The 21,319-nt window shown below is 60.1% G+C and overlaps 5 protein-coding genes and 1 pseudogene across 5 annotated transcripts, besides 1 other annotated feature; all 6 read left to right on the top strand.

The window, feature by feature from the left end:
• Window positions 1–1,153: 1,153 nt before the first annotated feature.
• On the top strand, window positions 1,154–2,926 carry LMJF_35_1060 (conserved hypothetical protein; the record flags this gene model as incomplete). The annotated part of the gene is made up of 1 exon (XM_003722453.1): window positions 1,154–2,926. One exon carries the CDS (start codon window positions 1,154–1,156, stop codon window positions 2,924–2,926), a length of 1,773 nt encoding a protein of 590 aa, XP_003722501.1.
• A 2,447-nt stretch (window positions 2,927–5,373) lies between these two features.
• On the top strand, window positions 5,374–6,897 carry LMJF_35_1080 (conserved hypothetical protein; the record flags this gene model as incomplete). Its single annotated transcript, XM_003722454.1, has 1 exon — window positions 5,374–6,897. One exon carries the CDS (start codon window positions 5,374–5,376, stop codon window positions 6,895–6,897), a length of 1,524 nt encoding a protein of 507 aa, XP_003722502.1.
• A 1,302-nt stretch (window positions 6,898–8,199) lies between these two features.
• Window positions 8,200–11,349, top strand: LMJF_35_1090 (conserved hypothetical protein; the record flags this gene model as incomplete). The annotated part of the gene is made up of 1 exon (XM_003722455.1): window positions 8,200–11,349. The coding sequence occupies one exon, from the start codon at window positions 8,200–8,202 to the stop codon at window positions 11,347–11,349; it is 3,150 nt and encodes a 1,049-aa protein (XP_003722503.1).
• Window positions 11,350–12,679: 1,330 nt separating this feature from the next.
• LMJF_35_1100 (conserved hypothetical protein) lies at window positions 12,680–14,725 on the top strand (the record flags this gene model as incomplete). The annotated part of the gene is made up of 1 exon (XM_003722456.1): window positions 12,680–14,725. One exon carries the CDS (start codon window positions 12,680–12,682, stop codon window positions 14,723–14,725), a length of 2,046 nt encoding a protein of 681 aa, XP_003722504.1.
• A 1,681-nt stretch (window positions 14,726–16,406) lies between these two features.
• On the top strand, window positions 16,407–17,396 carry LMJF_35_1110 (conserved hypothetical protein; the record flags this gene model as incomplete). The annotated part of the gene is made up of 1 exon (XM_003722457.1): window positions 16,407–17,396. The coding sequence occupies one exon, from the start codon at window positions 16,407–16,409 to the stop codon at window positions 17,394–17,396; it is 990 nt and encodes a 329-aa protein (XP_003722505.1).
• Window positions 17,397–18,499: 1,103 nt separating this feature from the next.
• Window positions 18,500–19,609, top strand: LMJF_35_1120 (annotated as a pseudogene).
• Window positions 18,500–19,609: a sequence feature.
• Window positions 19,610–21,319: the final 1,710 nt, after the last annotated feature.

Consider the following 21,319-nt stretch of genomic DNA (forward strand, 5'->3'; position numbering starts at 1 on the left):
CTATTTACTCCGGTCCGTCGGTCAGTGACTCTCGCGCAAAACCAGATATAATTTGCAGAGAGGCAGGGACACACGCACGCCGCACAAACGCCAGTAAAACGGAAAAGAAGCGCGTGTGCCGGTGTCCCTGCGATGTGGCCTGTGTGCTTCGACTCCCTCTTCCCGGCAGCAAAAAAGGAAAAAGGGAAAAGATGCATTCATCGCCGCAACCGTCAAGGGCTTTGCTCGCAGCTCTTCTGGAACGCAGCACGTGCTTTTTTTTTCTTCGAGAACGGTCACCTCTGCCCGTGCTACAGGATTCCAATGCCATTCTATCCCCAGCCCTGCCACATGGCTCATCGCGTGGCGCAAAGCAGTGGTAAACACGCATTGCAGCAAAATGCCGACACGGCCACCTGAGCACGACCTCACCACCAAAATCCACCTACCTATCGCTCTGCAGGTCGCCCCGACCCAACGCCGTCCAGGACCTGGCCAGCCGCAGCAGCAGTAATGAATCGCACCGCCCTCTTCTCTCCCTCCCTCCTTTACGACGCAGGCGCTCGACCCTGTGATGCCACGCTGGGATGCTCCTCGTCATCAGAGCTCAACAAATGCTGGCGAAGAGAAGGAGCACTGGGTAGTCCGAGTGCTGCACACACACCCGCACGTGAGCCTCTCTGTGGGGGGGGGGGCACGGGACTTGGATTTGCGCTCTTCGCTTTACGCGAGCTTCTTCTCTGGCCCCCACCCCCTCGCGCACCTCTTCCCGGTCGGACCTTCTGCCGCCTCTACACCAAAGCCACCGTCTCCCGCGCGCGCTCTCTCCCTCTCTCACTCTCTTTTGCTTTCCTGTGTGCTTTCTATCAGCGACAAGCATTGTGCCTGCCGTTGTCAATCGCAACCTCCACATTGCTTTAAGAAACGAAGATTGGGTGTTTTCTCCCTTGTCCCTCCCACCTAACCCGCCCGCTCAGCTGTCTCCGCATCCACAAGCAGCCTTGTTCAGGTGCGAGGAGGTCGACTTTCCAGAGCACACGCGGGGCAGCCTTCGCGCGTACTCAAAAAGGGGGTGCGAAACCTGGCTGGGGCACAGCAGCAGCAGAGTAGCACCAGCACCCAGCCACGGCGGAAATCTTAGTAGACAACACGGAGTCAAAACAGGTGCCAACTAATGGGTAAGCGAAGCGAAAGCGGTGGCGGCGATGCATCGTCGTGGCGCCGCCATCGCAGCCGTCAGTCTGACCGGCGTAACGACGATGACGACGTAGGCGACTACGGCGACCGGCATCGTCGCCGGCGCCGCGACAGCGACTCGCTCGCTGACCGCCAGCATCACCATCACCACCGACATCGCAGCTCGCGCCACCATCACCGAGGCAGCGCGGAGAGAAGGGAAGACAGCAGTGAGGCCATGCGGTCGGAGCGTGTCTTACGGTCTCACCACCGCCCGCGACCGGAGCACAGCGACAGTGACGACGAGTACGGCAGCTTCGACGATAATCGTCTCTCTCGTCGGCAGCGCGACGGCCAGCAGCGTTGGGAGCGCAGTCGAAGTGAAGAAGATAACATAGACGACCGGCGTGGAAGACGAGAGAAAGGGAAGCGGTATCGCGACACTGCGGCGGCAGACGACGACGACGACGGTCGTCAGCAAGGTCGCAAGTATCGTCGTGACGGTCGACAGAGCGTCGACGAGGTGAGTCGCAGCGTGAGTGGCAACGCTGCAGCAAGCTTGAGCGATCGCCGCGCCTACGGGGATCGCTTCCAGGCGGGCAACAGTGCGACCAGTCCAACTTACTCGGAGAGCAGCACAGTGGACTGGAGCTCCCGTCGCGGTCGTCAGCGCATGCCGAGTCTTGCGTACGACGTGGACCAGCAGAAGCGCTTTCTGGGCTTTCTGGACCGCCGCGATGCATCAGGCAGCCGGACGGCGGCAGCGGCGATGGAGTTCAGAATCGGTCCTGACGGCCTTGTGCAGATGCCTCCACCGCCCATGCTCGTGCGCCGCCAGAATCGCAGCCGGTTTAGCGCCACCGACGACAACGATGGAAACGGCAGCGGCGTTCGCCAGCAGCCGCAGCAGCAGCAGCACCGTCGACGACGCCCGCCCAGCTCCGTAGCTCCGACGGCAAACACCCACGATGAGGACGGCGACGACAACAGCTCTGTTGCATCGCACGAGTCCCTCTACAACGACCCCGCTGCGGCAAACATGGGCATTCTGCCCGACATCATTCCACCGTCCAACCTCTACCGCGTCGCTCTCTGCGGGGTAGATCTTTCGGTGACGGCCTCGCACCTAAGCTCGATTGTGGCGCAGCTGCTGGGCGATGGTGCAAAGCTGTGGCGCGTGCGCCGACCGGCGCGTGAGATGCTTCACGCCGCAGTAAGCCACAACCACGCTGCACAGCAACAGCCTCGGCACCAGCAGCCGCTCCATGCGCCGCTCCCATCAAACAAGAGCACCATCACGAGCTCAGCGTCGTCGTCTGGGGTGCTCACTGACCCGCCAGCGAATATGAGTAGCACCCTTCACAGCGTCGACACCTCACTCATCGGCGTGCTGTCGTGCGAGCCCTCCATCATCGGTGGCGGGGGCAGATGCAGGGGCGTGCTCCCCGACGCTGACGGCAGCAGCGCCGCCTCGGGCGTGCTGGGCGATGGGATAGAGACGATCAGCGGTATCTTGCAGGATGAAGCGGTGGGTCAGCAGATGCACAAGGAGGCAAAAGAGAACGACGAAGGCGTGCTGCCGGACGGGTCGCCGCTTCCGCAGCCACCGCAGCCGGCAACCCCCGCGTTCTACCTCCCCGGCCTGCACGATGTCAACGGCCCAGGCGGAATGGTGGTGCTGGAGTTCACTGAACAGCCGCATGCGCTCCGTTCCGTGCAGCTGCTAAATGGTGCATACGTGAATGGCCGACGTGTGGCCGCATCCATGTAGCCGCCGCTGTGTCCCCTCGTGTGTTGGTGTGCGTACATCTCAGATTGATCATTTTGGTTGTGTGTGTGTGTGTGTGTGTCTACTGGCGGCAGTGTGAAGGGGGTGCAGCACATCTTCATAAAGAGCTCACTTCGTCCTTGCGGCTCACTCCCTCACCCCGCCTCTCATTCGTTTCCGCAGACGTCACGACGGCGAATGCTTGGATGGTAGGGCAGTGGACAGAAGAGCGCGAGTCGAAAGATGCGGAGCACAGCGCGCGGTGTTTCGCTTTTCTTCTTCAACGCGTGTCCATTTCTCTGCCGTGCAGCAGGAGTCCGACGCCACTCGGCTGCCCCCAGCCCTACCACAGGGGCCCATTTCACCTGGTGCAAAGCAGCCGGAGACACGAGCCAGTGCAGCAGCGCGCCGACCCAGCCATCGAGGCACGGCCTCTGGCCCAAATGCTGCCCCCTCAGGGTGCCGCTCAGGGCTCCCCGCACCATCAGGCAGTGTGACGGCCGGGTGTGGGATACGCTCGAGTCACGCTCAAACTTCGCCTATCATGTGGATGGCACAGGCATGTTCGCTGTGGCAGGTCGCTCCGGTTCAACGCCGTCCAGAACCTGACCAGCCGGCATCGGCAGCAGTGAATCGCGCTGGCCCCCCTCCCCCGCTCTTTGGGTCGTGGGTGCTTGACCCTGTCACCGCCAGAGGTGCTTCGGCATTGGCAGGGATAAGGGGGAGGGGCCGCTTGCCGTCCCCACGCATAGAGTGAGGGCGCTGGACTCTGTGATGTTACGCGGGGGTAGTCCTCGTCATCAGGGGCGCATTGTTACACCAAAGGCGATAAGTCCACACGGCTACGTCAAAGGTGGATAAAACGGGACCGAAAGATTCACACCTGCACGCATTGTGTGCATGCCTCTAAGTGTGTGTGGGTATATGGGTGTGTGGAGGGAGGGGGGCCCGAACCCCCCGCGTGTCTCTTGCATATAGAGATCCACCTGCAGCCCCATCAGTAGCTCTCCATTCAGAGTCGCTCTACAGAGTGTCACATCTCTCCTTCTCGCCTTTGCCGCTCCTCTTTATATTCTGCGCCCCTCTCATCTCCTATCTTGTGCCTATGCGGCACCGCTTCGGCTTGTGCGCTGTTGCCGCTCCCATCCATGCATCCTTGGCTCATGAGAGCGAACGCACATACGCAAACGGTGGCAGGGCCTTTTGCTCGGCGCGTGCGCAGAGGGCGACTCAAGCACCACAATCGCACACGTAGGTCTACGCGCATACAACCCTCTTCTTTAATAGCCGCCTCGTGCGTCTCACCACGGGGACCGCCTCCTCTCTCCTCTGTGTGTGTGTGTGTGCACCTATAGATACATGCATCGATCCGGGATACCTGCTGGAGGCACACGCGTACACGGATACACACGGCTCTGGACCGAGGCAACATGGAGACGCTTGGCCTTCCCCTCACCCCGGGCTCGACCACTGCCATTCTGCACCCATTCAATGTTCTACGCGTAAGTTACGCTGTCTTGCGGCATGCCCTTAGCGCCTTCAACCCTGACACTGCGGTGGTGCGCCGCACGCACCACCGCTCGCGCTCCCACGCAGGGGCTACGGAAAGCCGGTTTGGCGCTGAAAGCGGTGACGGTGGTGGTGGTGGTGGTGGTGACGCGGCCTCGGTGGCGTCCTCACGCCAGTCGCGAAGGTCTGCGCGCAGCGCTGCAGGTGAGCCGTCGAGCGAGCGTCCGCATCGGCGGCACCGCTCCGATAACAGCGACTCTACGGCGCCGCCAACAGGTCAGCGTCGCCACCGCCGCTCTTCCCTTGAGAGTGACAAGAGCAGCAGACGTGCAGCTGAAGGGGTGCAAGCAGCGTCCTCAAGTCGCCGCACGCGTAGCGCTGAAGAACCGCTCGTCGTGTCGAGGCGTGCGTCCGTGGGCGGTGGAAGTAGCAGTATCACAGGCGCGCCCGGCTCGAGTGGCGGTCGGGTGCGCCGCAGTCATAGCGATGGATCCCGCAGCCACGCACCGGCCCTTCCTGGTGGCCAAGTTGGCCTCGGTAGCGGCAGCACTCGTTTGAGCTCTTCACTGGCATCTTCGGCGTCGCACCCGCTTTCTCGGGTGGCAACCGCGGCGTTAGCAAGCGGTCTGACCCCTCCACTGGCCCCTCCGCCCCCTGTCAGGGACATCGGCAAGCCCCCGCTGAGTTCCCGTCGTCTCTCGAGCTCGCGCACCGCTGCTAGCGCGCCTGATGTGGCGACTCGCTCGCGGCATCGTCATCACCGTAGCGGAAGCGGTGGTGGGCTCAGCAGCAGCAGTCAGCGCTCCTCACGCTCGCATCAAAGCGGCAACGGCGACGACAAAGACGAAACTGGGAGCGGTGTTATCGTCGTTCGCGATGGCGAGGCGGCTCGGCTCGGCTCGAAAACGTCAGCGTGGTCTCCGACGAGCTGGTGGCGACGCATGCGGGCGAAAAACATGACGCGGCCGGCGTACCTCATCGACCACGTCATTCACGCTGTCCCAGTAGCCATGGTGCACTACTGCTGTGAGCTGAAGCGGCAGCTGGCGACTCTGCCGCTGCTGCGCTTCTTCGACCTACTGCCGTCGCCTGAAACAGTGAAAACGCGGGGCGGCACTTGCAGAAGCCCCGCCGGTGCAGCCGTAGCGGCGTGGTTGCCCACCGAAGGATGGTTTGAGAAGCTCCCTGCCCCGCGCGTGGCCCACCTCCTCCTCATGCGATGGATGCTGGCGGCGACGGAGTCGTACATTGAGAAGCTCTTCTTCGACCAGAGCCTGGTGGTGCGGCAACTGCGCAGCAAGCGGATTCGGCGGCGGTTGCTAGGCTGGGGATTAAGACTTGTATCCCACGCTGTCTTTGATCCCTTCCTGCTGAGTATTGTCGTGCCGCTGCTGCTCTCCTGGGGTGCGACTCCCAACGCTGGCGACGCGTCATCGCTGCTGCCGTCGCCGCCGCCGCGAGTTCTCTTCACGGTAGCCGGTGCCGTCCGGGGCCTCGTGATTAGCGCAGTGGGTGTAACGATTCAGCAGCTCTTGATGCCCCTGGCGAGCCAGCTGGTGGACCGGGCGGTGCTGACTGTCTTCGAGGCAGTCGAGTACCTCATCATGCGCCGCTATGCCCAGTGGTCGGACGACGATGAGGACAATGACTACAACGAGGATGACGAGGGCGATGACGATCGCGCGTCGCTTGCCTCGGGTGCTAGCGAGGAAGCGCGCTCTCAACAGAGTTTGAGCATGTCGATTGCGACCACCGCTCCCAGTGGGGGCGGGGCTGGCGAGACGGCTACACTCTCGGCAGAGAAGCGCGTGGAGCATGTGCAGCGTCGATTGCGGCGAGAGCGCCGCGAGCGCCGTAAGCGACGTGAGCGGTGGCAAGCCGAGCGGGAGCATGCCATGCGGCTGGCCATTCTTCGCGCCATCGTGTACCGCGTCGTGGCTTCTCTTGTGGCTCAGTCGCTCATTGATCATCCGCTTAGCGTGTTGGTGGAACTGTTGCGCGGTCGCGCGACACTGCACCTCACGGGACTCCTTCAAACATACGCGGTCATGACGGATGCGAGTGATGGACTGTCATGGGCGAATCTGTGGCGGTACGCCTTGCAGTTGGTGAGCCCAACCGTAACGGTCAGCGACGCAACCAATGGAGGAGATGCCGACGAAGAAGGCGTGCCGCCACTGGTAACGGTGCTGCGTCGAGCCGGTCGCACGATTACGCAGGAGGTGGTTGTGCTGTCTTCTAGTGTTTTGACGGCATCTGGGCAGACGGCGGCCATTGCGGCGGTGCAGCAGCGCGCTGCACAAACCGTCGCGCAAGGCGGCATTCCATCAGCGGCCGACAGCGCAGATTTCATGGCGCGCACTCTTTCGTCTCTCTCACCCTTCTATTACGGCATTCAGTTCACTATGATTGACAAGGTGCTGAGCTTCTACATGGCCGTGTGGACGCGGTTGACGAAGCAGTAGAGCGTTTCAACGAAACAGCAACGAATACAAGGTCAACGTGTGTGTTTTGTTTCGTTTTTTTTGTTCGTTTTGTGTGTTGTGCTTTTTCTTTCGGTGGGCATCTGTCTAGAGATGCACCTGTTCGGCGTGTGCGTACATGAGGGGGTGCGCGCATGCACCGCTGCTTTAGCGTCCACTCACGGTGCTCGGTTTACCCTTTCCTCTGATTCCTTCGCGCTCCCCATAGATATGTGTATGAGGATGGTGCGGTCGTGGTCATGTGACCGCTTTTTCTCGGTCGGCGTGTGTACGTATGATCATACACACACACACAGAGACGCACCAACCAACCAACCAACCCCCCCACACACACACACACTCTCTCTCTCTTCACGGTGTTGCGCGCCTCCTTCGTAAACTGTCGTCCTCTCCCTGTTGTTGCATTCTTGTTCTACCTGTGTGTCCTCTTATCCGCGTGATACGACACGCAGGGAAGACGGAGGGAGGCGGCGGAGTCATTTTGCGGGTGCGTTTCGCGCGGCGCACCACCGTACAGACCCTCACGAAGTCAAACAAGAGTACATCTATTCCGGTGTCTGTGACAGAGGGAGGGCGTGTTTCTCGACCGCTGCGGCGTGTTACTCTGGATGCTGCGTTGCACTGCAATCCTCAGCAGCAGCAAAGTGCGCACCAGTGTGTCTGGCTGAGCAGACCTCCCTCGCCAATGATGACGGAGATGATGATGGCGCTAATCGCCATTCTTCTCTTTTGAAAGCAACAAAGCGTTTACCGGGCCGGAAACGAACACCATGCAAACCCCGGCACGCATACACCTGCAGCCGCACATGCATCAGCGCTTCGCTCTGTAGCGCCTGGTTCTCTATCTGCGTGGGTCTGTCGGTCTGTACATGTGTGGTGGTGGTGATGGTAGTGTTTTGTGTTTGTGGGGGGGGGGGGGTCAATGGCATAAGAAGAAGAGTTTGGGGTCGAATGCGCTCCCCTCCCCTCTTCGCACTTCTCCTCCTGTGCTGCGGCGGCCATCTCTGTGACGCGCACAAGCATATGCACGCATCTCTCTCTCTCTCTATGTATATATATATAGAGAGAGATATCCTTGTCTCTCCTTCTTTCGCACGCATTCCTCTTTCACGGCCTTCTCCTCAGGTGGACACCACCGCCAATCGCAACTGCGCTATTTGTTGCTGCGTGCGTGTCGGATATATATCGAAAGGGGACTCGGCTTTAGAACCACCGCCGCCGCACTCAGACTTCAACGCAAACATGCGGTTTAGCTGCAGAGAAAGCAAAGGCGTTCGCAAGCACATGCCGCCCACGACCTCGTCCTCCTCTGCCTCAGCGAAGGTGCCGCACCGTATCGTGTTCGACTCGGACGACTCGTCCTCGAGTGATGGCGAAGGGCACAAATGTGGCGGCGACTCGCTCGCGCGAGAGATGACAGCCGCGGCAGAACGGGAGCGTCGCAAGAACCCGCACGCGGAGAGCGGTCGCGCCCGGCAGCCTCGTGCACATCCGCTCGCTCCATCGGGCGCGCCCACTGTCAAGGCGTCGTCGACCGCGGTGCCGCACAGGGCAGAAAAGATGGACCTGTTCGGCAGCGACTCCTCGTCCGACGCGGAGACAGAGGAAGAAGCGAAAGATGCGATCACGCCAGCAACGGGGGAGTCGAGCCGGCAACCGTCCACGGCCGCGTCCCTCGCGCCAGCATACGCGCGTGGCAAGGCAGACGGCGCCGCCAGCAAAACAGCACACGTGCAGGGCCTCTCCTTTCGGCGAGTCCAGGACGGAGAAGCAAACGGCAAGAAGCGTCTGCTGGCTGGGGGCGCTGAGGGTTGTGACGACGAGGAAAACAGCAGCGACGAGGACGTCGGGCTGCATATCAACAAAGCGTACGCGGCGCGTTACGAAGAGCAGAAGCGTAAGCAGGAGCTCCACACGTTGACGGAGAAATACAAGGGAAAACTCGGCAAGGCCGCCGCTCTCGGCTTCGACGGTGACGACGACGAAAAGGGTGAGGAGGACAGTTCTGATGACGAGGAGTTCGAGGAAGACGACGATGCTGTGCTCCTCACTCATGAGAACAACCTCAGCTTCGCCAAGGCTCTGTTGGCCGTGCGCAAGGCCACGGTGCCGCTCCGCGTCAGCAGTAGCGCCAAGAAGGGCAAAACGGCGGCAGCGGCTTCTGCTGCCCACGATGAGGACTCCCCTTCCTCACCAGCCGACTCCGAGCCCACTGCGGAAGCCCTACTGCCCAAGGAGGAGCTCCTCAAGCAGCGTTTCTTTCCTCCTGCGGAGGAGCAGATTCGTGTGAACACTGACGTCTTCGAGCGACGCGTGGCGCAGAAGCGGAGCAAAGCCGCTGGCAAGAGCAAGTTCACACTCGCCGACGAGTACAAGCGTGCCCTCGAGGCCACTGCTGGGTCGGAGGATGCGGTGGTGGACGACTCCAACGCGGCAGGCGAGCGCGACGGGCTGCGAAAGCTGCGACCGCAGAACGCAGAGGAAGCGAGGCTCCGCGCCGCTTTCTTGCGCGATGTGGAGGACAGCACCAGCACCTTTGAAGTGGTCCGCGGCGCCGCCCCCGCATACGCGTCAGCACCAGCGGCGTCCGACAGCGACGAGGACGGCGCAGACGAAGACGAGCAGCAGCGCGGAGCCAGTGAGGAAGAGAAGCGCTTGCTGGTGGAGGCGTTCGCGCTGAGCATGTCCGCTGCGGCTGCCAAGAAGAGTGGGAAGAAGCAGCAGCAGGGCACCAATGGCGATGGTAATGAAACTGATAGTGAAGCGTTCCTGCGCGACTTCTTCATCCAGGAACTCTGGCGCCCTGGCGCGACTCGGAAGAAGAGCAGGGCGCACAAAGCCAGCGCCGACAGTGGCGAGGAGGCAGAGGACAGCGACGGAGATGCCGAAGGAGACGAGTCGGCCGGCTCATACTACAACCGCCTCGCCCAACTCGCCCGCGAGGAGGAGGACGAGGCCTTCTTCAACAATGCGGAGGTGTGGGAGCGGGAGTACCAAGAGAAGAAGTACCGCCACCAAGAATCGGAAGAGGGAGCGGCCAACGGCGGTGCGTCGGCAGCGCACGTGCAGACATTTCCTCGCCCCATCGGCGATGCCGCGACGGGGCTCCTCCGCAAGCCGGATACCACACGCAAGGACGCGCGGCAGCGGCGCCGCGAGCGCGCAGAGGCGGCCCGTGCCCAACAGGTCGAGGAGCTGAAGCGACTGAAGCACCTGAAGCGGAAGGAGATCGAAGACCAGCGCGCCCTCATCGCGTCCGTCGCCGGCTTGAAAGCGGCGACTGCCGCGAGGTTTGGCGGGGATGAGAACGAGGAGGCTCAGCTGGCCAAGCTGAAGGCGGTGTGGTCGGACAAAGACCTCGATGCCCCATTCGACCCGGCGGAGTTCGACCGCAAGATGGCGCAGCTCTTCGACGGCGATTACTACGACGAGAGGAACGTCGACGAGGACGAGATTGCGTACTTTGACGAAGAGCTCGACAAGGAGTCTGGCGAGGACGACAATGGCACGGCAGAGGTCATCCGGTCGGGCGAGGCTCCCGCGCTGTTTGCGGCGAACTCACTGGAGGAAGCACAGTCGTTGATGCCGGCCGTCTCGGCGGCGAAGGCAAAGAAGAAAGGGAAGAGCACCGAGGCCTTCTTCCACGATAACTTCGGACCCTCATCAGAAGCCGGTGCCACTGACGCGCTCTATCTCCTCTATCCGTCAGAGGCACTGCAGCAGCTGGAGAAGGAGCGGCAGCAGCTGAATGACCTGATCGCCTCCTCTACCGGGAAGAGCGAGACCGACGCGGAGCTGATGGAGCGCCTGCAAGCATCGCTGAAGCAGAAGGAAGAAGAATACTATCAGCTGCACCGCAACGCCGGCGCAACAGCGTCAGACGGCGCAGGCGCGGGCGTCAGCGGTGGCTTCCGGTACCGTGAGGTGCCTGCAGAGGATTTCACACTGTCTGTCGAGGAAATCTTGGCTCTCGATGATCGGCAGTTAAACATGATTGCCCCCATGAACTGCTATGCGGCGTACCTCGACAAGGACAGCAACGAGCGGGATCGTCGTTGTATTGAGCGCCGCCGGCAGAAGGGCTTCCGCCAGGTGGACTCCGACCGCACCTCGCGACGCTACGGAAACGTGAAGAGCACTTCTCTGTTGAACCCAGAGCAAATAAACGATGAGGAGGGAAAGGCGATTGCGGCAAACCTCTCTAAGCGCCTACGCGAGGAAGGCGAAGACCCCGATGCGCCGCTGGAGATGCCAAACTACGCACGAGGCCGAGGCCGCGGCAGAGGTGGCGCACCGGTCGACTCGTCGCGTGACGCGTCGTCCTCTCGAGGCAAGTGGCCACGCACGGAAGGCCGTGGCCGTGGCAGTGGTCGAGGGGGCTTTTTTCCGTCCGCTCGCGGCGGCAGAGGAGGGCGAGGCCGTGGTAGGCACTAATCGAGTGCGCTCCTCGGGTCTGGCATCCTGCGCTCCCCTCATGGCGCGCTCCCTTTCATGCACACGCACACGATGAGAGAGAGAGAGAGAGACAACGTAACGGACATGCTCCTCTGTGAGTGTGTTGGAAGGGTGATTCCGTTTGTGGGACGTTGGCACTGAGCTTCTTTTCGTCGGTGTTTTCCTTCGTTTGCTTCGTCTTGAACCTAACGAGTAATGCCACGCAGCCCGTTGCCCGGGACTCTTTCACCGTGGTGCACTGACACGCATGCGCACACCAATGCGCAGTGGTGAACTAACTTGAAGAATGCAACCTACTCATCAACAACAATCCGAGTTACCCCGCGCCCCGTTTCTCGACTGTTTCAGCGGTGTTGCAAGGATGTTCCTCCCCCCGTGTCGACAAAGTGAACGTCGTGCGCGGCAAGCCGCACTGACGGGTGGCCAATGGAGAGGAAGAAAACACGGTGGTGCTGCTGTGCGCGTATACATACCTGCGTGCGTGTGTACACACCTCGGTGGTCTCTGCTGCGTTGCCCCTCACCCCAGCGCTGGCCAACCCTCGACAAGCGGCAGGCGGGTCTCATGGAGTTTCGCGCTTGCTTACACTGCCAAAGCCGCTCGCGCCTGGTGTTTCTTTTGTCCTTACCAGTGTGTGATGTCGTCTTCTACCATGTTCTTTGTAATTCTTTCTGCTTTCGCACCCGCTGTGCATGCCCGCTCAAACGCCCTCTCACACACGCACACGGGGGGTGGGTCTGCGTCCTTTCCACGCCGCACTCGGTAGTCTCTTGCCTTTGCATAGATCGGTGTAGCCGGCAAACGCACGCATACACACACACACACACATCTCAGCTCTTCTTTTGTTTTCTTTGCATTGCTGCGCGTGTGCGTCTGCATCCCTCCGGCGACTCCTGTCAGCGGTTTCTATCGCCTTTCACTCTGATACCCAGCCGTGCAACGGATTGCCTGTGTCCATGTTTACGCGTTCGGCATTGTTTTTCCCCCTTTCTTAGAAGCACACCTACACACATACACCTGCATCTTTCGCATAGACATTCTCCTACATACCAGTCGCGGAACGCCGCGCCTCCCCATCCACCGCTGCACGTCGGTCCGAATCATTCTTTTTCCTGTTAGACGCCCCTCCTCCACACACACGCATACACATTATCTTCTTCGTCGTTTGGCGAAGTGCGCCTCGTTTACTGCTTGCGCACGGTGCCTGCACACCGGCCTCGTGAATCGTCGACTAGAGGACGCGTAGTAGATTGCTCACCTCATCTCTCTCCTGTGGCGCGGTCCGTTTCTTGGAGCTGACTATAGCACCATGCCTCCTCCGCGGTCGGTCAACACGAAGCGGCGAACAGTGGGCGCTAAGCCCCACCATGAAAACGTCGTCGCCGTCTCCCCGTGCGAGACGGAGTCGATGGCGCTGACCAGCGCCAGCACCGGTAGCGGCAAGGGTCGAGGCAGCGCTAAAGCACTGAGTGAAACCTCGACGATTGATTCTTCCATGGGGCCTCCTTCTCCAACAACCGTGATGACGGCTACGTCACCGTCGCTCGCCTCTGCAACCAACTCTGCCACTGGTGCGCGCAAACGAGCACGCGAATCGGCGGAGCGCGGCAGCACCATCCGTCATTCGCAAGATGGTCGCAGCCCCAGTGTCCCGGCAATAACTGGGGGGCTGGCGCAGCACCCCCTGCAGCGTCCGCGCCGCTCGGGGTCATTTGGTAGTGACGGCAGCCGTGTACGTGGTACTCCTCAGCTGATGCGCGACCCGAAGATGTGTGCCGAGCTGGACGAGGAGGGTGTTTTCTTTGAGACCACGATGACAAGAGCCTCCCCTGCGCACCTGCAGCGCACACCCACCTCGCAGCTTTTGAGCCAGCAGCAGGCGCCGCCCTACTCGGCACTCTCTGAGGGCCGGGGCGCCTCACCGCAGGAGCCTGCTGTCGAGCAGGCACTCTTCACGCCTGCCACAGTCGCTCGACGCCCACAGCCTCAGACTGTCTTTGGAGAGGCACTCCGGTCCTCGCCGTCGTCGACAGCGCCTGCGCCGAGCGCCGTCTCTCCCGCTGCCTCTTCCGCGTCCCGCCTGTCCTCCCACGACGAAGCGGTGCAGGCTATTTTGCGTGCGAACCCGCCCACGATGACGCGCCCCGTGCAACTAAAACCAGGGTATACCGTTCCAAGCCCGCAAACGCCTTTGTGGGCGGCCCTCGATGCGGATGAAGACGATGACCACCAAACGTCACGCGGCAGCGGGCAGGGGTCGAAGGAGCCGCTTCTCAGCAATACGCAGGTCAGCCTCTTCCGGCTTGGGGACGAGGAGGAAGCAAACACGAGCGGTGCAGTGACGACGACCACGCTGGCCGGCGCGCTGCCACGCTCTGGACACACCTCTACCACCACAATTGCGACGGTATCCACATCGGGTGTACACGTGCCGACGACGACGCACGAGTGCAGGCGCCTTGGTACGCGTGCGGCTGCAAATGGGAGCATCAGCCTTCCGGCACCCGGACGGTCGCTGAACTTGCTCGACGAAGACGGTCTCCATGATGACGAGCGTCTTCCCGTGTTCATTGGGATGGACGGCGACAGCCAAGGCGATGATACCGACGGCAGGGCCTTCTCGCTGACGCAGGAGGCAATTCTGCAGGAACGTGCTCAGGATATGCAGGCTGTCCTGCCCCGTTCGCGTGCTTACCGTGGTGCTGCAGCTACTCGGGCATCTGCCACCGCGATGCTGCACGCTGACAAGCTCGGTAGTGCAGACATGTCCACACCAAGTCCGACCCGTCAGCGCGCGGCGCGCACCTCTCTCAGCACAGCGCAGCAGCGGGCAAGTCCATACAGCCAACTACAGCGAGACGTGGAGAGTACGATGGCAGCGGCAGCAGCAAGAGCAGCGAGTGAGAGGCACACCGCGACCCCTGCCGCAGATGTGAAACCTGCCGGGGTTCTCTCGCAGAAGGAGCTGCGGCGGAGGGCTGACATGCTGAAGTGGGCGGAGCACACACGCGCCTTTTTTCACTTCATCGATGCGCGTCCGCTGCACGTCACCGCATCTCCGCTGAAGCCTCCACCATCAACTTCCTCACAACCGCGCCGAGGCCACCCTAGCCAGGGCGGCGTAACCGGCTATCATCGCGGAAGCATCGGGACAGTGCAGCCGCGCAAGAGCCGCGTGGCCGCAGCCTCGATGAGCCTCGTTCGTCGCAGTCGCAGTGCAAGCGCTGTCGCAGCTGTGTTGTCGCCGTCTGTCGCTGCGCGCCGCAGCAGCAGCGCCTTCGAAGCTGTCATTTCGCGAGTGAAGCAAGAGGCAGCGGCAGCGGCGAAAACGACTCGCTCCGCTTCTGCTAAGTAGCACAGCGGCAGCGCGGCACGCAGTATCGGCGACTGAATCTTAAACGGGCGTGTATATGTAGACATGTGTCTACGCACACGCTGGGCCCGCTTTATTCTATGCTTTGCTGTTGGGGTTCGTTGTGGCGATGTTGCACCCTTCCACGCCTCCTCTGCTCCTTGCCTCTTGTGGTTCCCTCGAACGCCTCTCCGCCCTTCCTCCCTCGCGCGTGGCGTGCACAACCACCTCCTCGAATGCGAGAGGCGTGGACACTGAAACGCGTGGAATGAGCGAAATGCGTGAAGATCCGCCTGGCGTGTGTGTGTGTGCCCTGTTGCTTTCATTCCGTCTGTGTCTGTCTGTGTCTGTGTGTGTGTGTGTGTGTGTGTGTGTGTGTGTGTGGTCTTTTGGTAGAGTGTCTTCCGACAGGCCAAGGAAGGTCCACAAGATGCAAGAGAGAGCGGACAGGAGATGAGACGTGGTTGTGGCGTGCCTTCATCTGGTAGGTTTCCCGGGTGTTCCTGATGCTGCGCCTCTGGCATCAGTGGCGCATGCGTAGGAACGCACGTGGGATTAGATCTTTCCCTCTTTATTTTGTTGGTGTGCTGTTTCACCGCCACCCTCCGCTGATCCTCCCGGTGTGTCAGGTCAAGAGGAGTAACTGGAAGTGCGCTTCGTCTAGTCTGTACTTGTAAACCAAAGCCGCGTCCCTCGAAGCAAGAAAGAATGACCGGTAGCAATGTTGGCGTCGTTGGACGCTCCCTGCTTGACAGCCGTAGTCAGCACTTTCACATTGGCGCAACCCCCAGCCCAGTGACCCCGCCCCTTGCACGCTAATGAGATCCCTGCTGTTCTCGCTGGTTCCACACGAGCAAAGCAAAACTGCATTACTCCTTCTTTGCCTTGTGTTTCCGTAGCCCTCGCAGGGGCCGTGACTTGCCCATGTGCGGCATCGCTGCCGCCATCCACTTCGTTTGTCGGTCCCTCACTCGCTCCCGTGCTCGCTTTGCCTGCATTCAGGATTCACCTCGTCCGTGTAGAAGTGCGACCTCCACAACGTCGACCACTACGCAGTAGTGTACTCTCCCCACGCTTTGCGTAACATCAGAACGCTCGCCGCAGTCCGAACTCCACCTCCCCCCCCCGCCGCCGCCGCTCCGTTGATAAGTCAGCAGCGCCCTTTTTGTTCTCTCTGTACCCCCTTTCTGTGCCTTCTTCGTCTTGCAGCTCATTTGTGCTTTCTTTCACACTCATCTTTGGTTGTTAATATCGCACACATCGCATCTGCCCCCACTCCAATGTTTGGTGGTGGTGGTGGTGGTCTTCGTCGTTTGCCTGTTATTCCCTCCAGCGTGCGCAGCGTGCTTTGTCACGAGAGACTTCGCCATCTTTCTTGCAAGTGCCTCTCTCCTCTTCGCGCACCCGCGCCCTGGCCGCTTTACTTCCATCAAGGCGAGCCGAGTATTGAAATTCGCAACGCCAAAATAACATAAAAAGGATATCGAGGCAAATGGCACTCATCTTCTCTCTCGCCCCATCTTTACGGCGCAGTGGCACCAGTTACGCGCGCACTGCGCTGCTGGTTCTGGCGAGCCTTGCTCTTGTCGCCCTCCTGTTTGGCGGTGGAAACGAAGGCAGCAACCACGGCAACTTCATCAGCATGGTTGGTCACCCGCGGTGGAGTGGTGTGGTGCTCCCTGTCATGGCAACTGCGGTGCCGGGCGAGGCACCAAGCACTGGTGGACAGCGCGCTGGCAACGTCGTCGACGCTGCTGAGCCCGCCGAGTGTGCTATGTCCGAAGCTTCTGAGGCGCACCCGATGAATGAGCAATACGACTGTAAGAACGAGGAGGAAGCAGAGGCGGTGGCGGCGGCAACCGGTGCAGACGCATCGACCAAGTCGCCGACCGCTCACCTCGACGGGCTGAACGTCGAGGAACTGAAGGCGTTGTTGGTGGAGAAGAAGAAGGGATGGGTGAACCTGGATCGCTTTAAGGACCGCGAGGCGCTCGTCAATGCCATCTTTGGTATGGAGCAGAAGGAGGCGGCGCAGATCGCGTTCCGCGCAGAGGTCGCCGCAGCCGCACGCTGGTATGCGGAGCACCAATCGCAGCTCAAAGCAGCACATCACCGGGCCAAGGGTAGCCGCACTCGCCGAAACAGCGCCGAACCGGCAGCCGCTGGCGGCTCCGACGGCGACGAGGCACAGCACGAAGTGCTCGTCCTCTACAACGAAGCCAACGGTTATGGTTCGAAGTTTGAGGTGCTTCGCAAGGAACTGCAAGAATCGGAAGTAGTGAGTCTGCCGAACCTGGCTGACCTTCAAATTGTTGGGCAGGCGTACCCGATGAGTCCCAGGCGAGTCCTGATCAGCAAGGCGTTGCAGGGGGCTTTCTTCGGCACGCTAGGGCTTGCCCTTATGGGGGATCAACTGAAGTTCATCCCGGAGTCGGTGCTCGCTGTCCTGCGCGCACGTCGTGGCCTCATCACCAGCACCGGCTTCCTGCTCAACGTGCTGAGTCGAGCGGCGCTGCAGAACAATGCCTTCGAGGTGTTTTTGGACGGCGAACTCATCTACTCCGCCCTGAACGCGAGTGGGCGAGTGCCGACGGCAGAGCTGTTGAGCAACCTCCTCCTCGAGCGAACGCTCTTGAAGGACTACTACGCAGCTGCGAAGACAGCGAGGGCGTAGGTGCTCGTTGACGCGGAGTCCGCGGAAACGACGGCGGCGGCGAACTCGCCCGCCCCACGGGCACCAAAAGAAGTCAAGAACCTTCAAAGCGCTCAAATGAAGCGAGAAAGTACCGAAAGGCGAAGGCGTCAGAGCGGCAATCAAACGATGCGGGGCGAGAGAAGAGATGCGGGGGTATCGGACCAGTCATTGCTGGCTCCCCACTCGGTCGCATTCCTTATGCCTCTGCTGTACCTCTGCCTGAACATCGGGGCGCACGCCTCTCCATGCTCGCGCACATCGCTCTCACGGCTCCAGCGACACTTGTCGCTCGCTCTCTTCTCACCTTCCCTCCTTCCCACACCGTGCGCCCCTCCCGCTCATGCACGCATCTGCATCGCCTCGTTGTTTGACCTCTTATCTACAACACTCCTGTGCACAAACGGTGCTGACTTGCCACATCTGGTGCGAACGCGACCACCTCCGCACGCGCGCCCCTACACGCTCTCACGATTCCTGCGCGTGCGTGCACCACCATCCCTTGCCGCCTCTCCTCCCATTTATCTTCTCCCTGCCCGTCCACACAGCGGTGCAGAAAGGGGACGCTCACAGCGGTGGTGACGGTGGCGGTGGACAGATACTGAAGAGACTGAGGGAAGCAAGAGAAGAGAGCAGAGCAGAGGAGTAGAAGGCAGCACCGGCAGCATCAGCAGTGCACAAGCTCTCTTTCTTCGTCTGGCACACGCTCCCACCACCACCACCACCCTCCTTCCCCACACACCAGTGTCGACGTGTGCCTGGGCCTGCGTGTGCCACGGCACCGCCTCTGAAAGCAGCCGTGTCTCCCTCTCTCTCCGCCTCAACGTCCACCACCCCATCACCATAACCGCAATCTTTGCTTTGACGCACCTTTATCGTGCATCACTCGTATTAGCCTATTACGCCATCATTCTTTTTGACTTGCTCTGTATCTGCCTGTGCGCCTGGAGGAGAGAAGGCATTGGTAGTTGCGCGCGTGTCGCGAAACCAGAAGACGCGCCCTCTCCCCTCTCACGTTTGAAGAGGGGCAGAGCAGCGCAAAAAAAAAAAAAACGAAAAAGAAAACGAAAGGGCAGCTCGCACGCATGTCCGTCTCGCTGTTCGCGAAGCGCCGTCCACGTCGGGCCACAGAGCTGCTCGTGGTTGCGTCGCTGGCACTTCTCCTCGTTTCCGCTGCGTGTTGTGCGAATTCGGCGCGTGAGGTGCAGTCTACTGTGGAGCACAACAAGGACCCGTACGCCTACCTCGACATGCTGGATGAGGTAGACCTGCAGCAAATGTTATATGAAAAGACGCATGGGCGAGTGCAAGTCAGTGCCTTCCGCGACAAGAAGGAGCTGGTTGCTGCAGTGCGCAAGCTTGAGGAGCGCGAGGACGCGGAGTCCAGCTTCAACGAGCGTGTGACGGCGGCGATGCAGCGCAAGGCCGCCCTGACGCAGCAGAACAGCGGTGAAAATGCCCCATCGGCGAAAGCTGGTAGCCGGGTGTCGTCGTCGTCCCCGCGGCATCACCGAAGCGTGGCTGAGGAGAGCAATGACATTAAGGATAGTAAGGAGCAAAAAATGAGAAAGGTAGCACAACTCATGGATGAAGAAGACGATATGAAGACGCAGGATGGGCCAAGTCGCAGTCCAGAGAAGGCTCGCGCGACTGATGTGTCCGCGGCTGGCGGTGGTGCTGGATACGCAGGCGCAACGAAAGCGTCGCCCAATCGGCAACTCGCTGCAGTGCATGCGCTGGAAGTGCTGTACTGTACCGGATGAGGATACGCGAAGTATTTTGAAGATATGAAGCAGCAGCTGCAGCATACACTGCCCAACGCACAAGAGGTACGCATTGTGGGCGGTACCTACCCCACCCCACCTGCCCGTGCCCTCGCCGCGAAGGTGTGCTCGACCGCCTTTCTGGCCTCCCTCGGTGTTGCCCTTGCAGGACAGCAGCTCGTGTTTCTGCCCCCCACCGTTCTGAACTTTATCGCTCAGCAGCGCGGCATGTTGATCGGCGCTGGTTTCTTGCTCAATATGATCGGTGGCGCTCTCGGGCAGACCGGTGCCTTCGAGGTGAGCTTGGATGGCGAACTCATCTTCTCAAAGCTACAGGCCGGAGCTGTGCCGGCCGTTGCGGAAATACGTCGTATTGTTCTGCAGAAGACGCTGCTGGACAAGTACGGCGATAGCAGCGAGGCATCATCGTAGAGTGTGTTCCAAAAAGAAAACCGAATAGAGGCATCGAAAGAACAAGACTGTGCCACAAGCCTTGGCGGCAGCGTTGTCACCCACGGGAAAGTGTGAGTGAGTGTGTGCACTGTCATGGCGAAATAAAAAGGTACACGTTTGGCGCTCTGGCATGTGAGTGTATAGTTGCACGCGTGGAAGTGGCTAGTGGCGACCTTCGCGGTCTGTCATCTCGCCATCCCGTCTCTCTCTCTCTCTCTCTTTCGCGCCGCCTCGCAGCCTTTTTTTCCCCGGTTTTCTGTTGGTTGTTGCCTCTGCGCATTTTCTACGATTCGTAGGAAGCTCTACGTGCGTGTGTGCGTGTACGCGAAACACATTCTTCGCCGTCCGCCGATGTGGCGAGGCAAGCCGTCCATGTGCCTTAAGGCTAAGGCTGCTGTCTGCTGCTGCCTCCAACTATCTTCAAAATACTTCGCTCAAGTAAAAACGAAAGCGAAGAAGGAAACACGCCAACACGTGTGCATTACAGGGAGAAGAATGTGCGTGTTCTGAGGGAGTCAAACACAACTCGCCTGCACACTTACCGAAGCTGTTCAGTTAAGGGGTCACACATGGAAAGAAACGAGACTAGACAGTTTCTTAGCTATGTGTGTGTGTGTGTGTGCTCGCCTGTCATGAGTGGTGTGAACTGCCGCTTGGTTCCGGCTATGAGCTCAAACGTTTGTTTTGAAAGTTGCATCTGAATCGAAGATGGTGTGGGTGCTCTTCTTCTCCCTTTCGCGTCTTTATCTGCCCTCTGCTTGTCTGCTTCTGGCGTTGTGCCAGCACAGGTGTTGTGTGTGTGTGTGTGTGTGTGTGTATGTCTGCATTCACACCGGCCACTTCTGTCAGCATGTGTGCGAACGGAGAGAGAAGAGCGCAGAGCAGTAGCAGAACGATGAAAAAAAAGAGAGAAGCAGCGACTTACTGACAATCAACTTCGCAACGCGTTTGCTTTTATGTATGAAGGTGTCTCTGGTAAAACTCAACCCAAGTGTGCCGTGCAGATAACGCTGGACGGACCCACTGCATCTCTACCTTGTGCTCTACTCGCCTCTGTCGAGCCGCGGCTACTGCCACTCTCCCCTCCCTGTTCTCCACTTCTAGGATGCCGAAGTGGAATGTAGGTTTGTTGTTGAAGCTGGTAGTGGAGGGTGCGTGCTGAGGGGTGAGAGGCAGAGGGAGGAAGGGCGTCCGTACAATCGTCTTCATCTCCAGAGCACACGAGCCCGGGACACTTGACACCATTTTATTCTCTAGCTCGGAAAACAACCGAGTTGGGTGGCCGTTCCATGGCAGCGTGGAGGCCCGTTGCATAACGCGCGGCGAACGTCGTTTTTCTTTTCCTTTGCGTATGTGTGTGTATGTGCCTTCTTTGTTTGCTACCCTTTTCGTTTTTCACGTCTCTACCCCATCCCTTTTTTTTCCTGGCAGCAGCGCTTCAGAAATGTCCGAGAGAGCTCATCGCTTGTGTGTGTGTGTGTATGTGTGTGTGTGTGTATGTGCCCCACCTCTCCCTCCTCCCTCACCGATTGCACAACTCATGCGCGCACACAGTAGTCTATGAGCGTTGCATTCCAGAAAGGGAATCCGATGGCTCTCAACAGGACGCCTACATGCACGATCATGTTGCCTTTTGCGTTCTCCTTCTCTTTGATCTCTCCATCCATCCACCCATCTAACCACCTGCGC

The sequence above is a fragment of the Leishmania major genome, chromosome 35 (assembly GCF_000002725.2).
Source record: "Leishmania major strain Friedlin complete genome, chromosome 35".
Taxonomy (NCBI): Eukaryota; Euglenozoa; class Kinetoplastea; order Trypanosomatida; family Trypanosomatidae; genus Leishmania; species Leishmania major.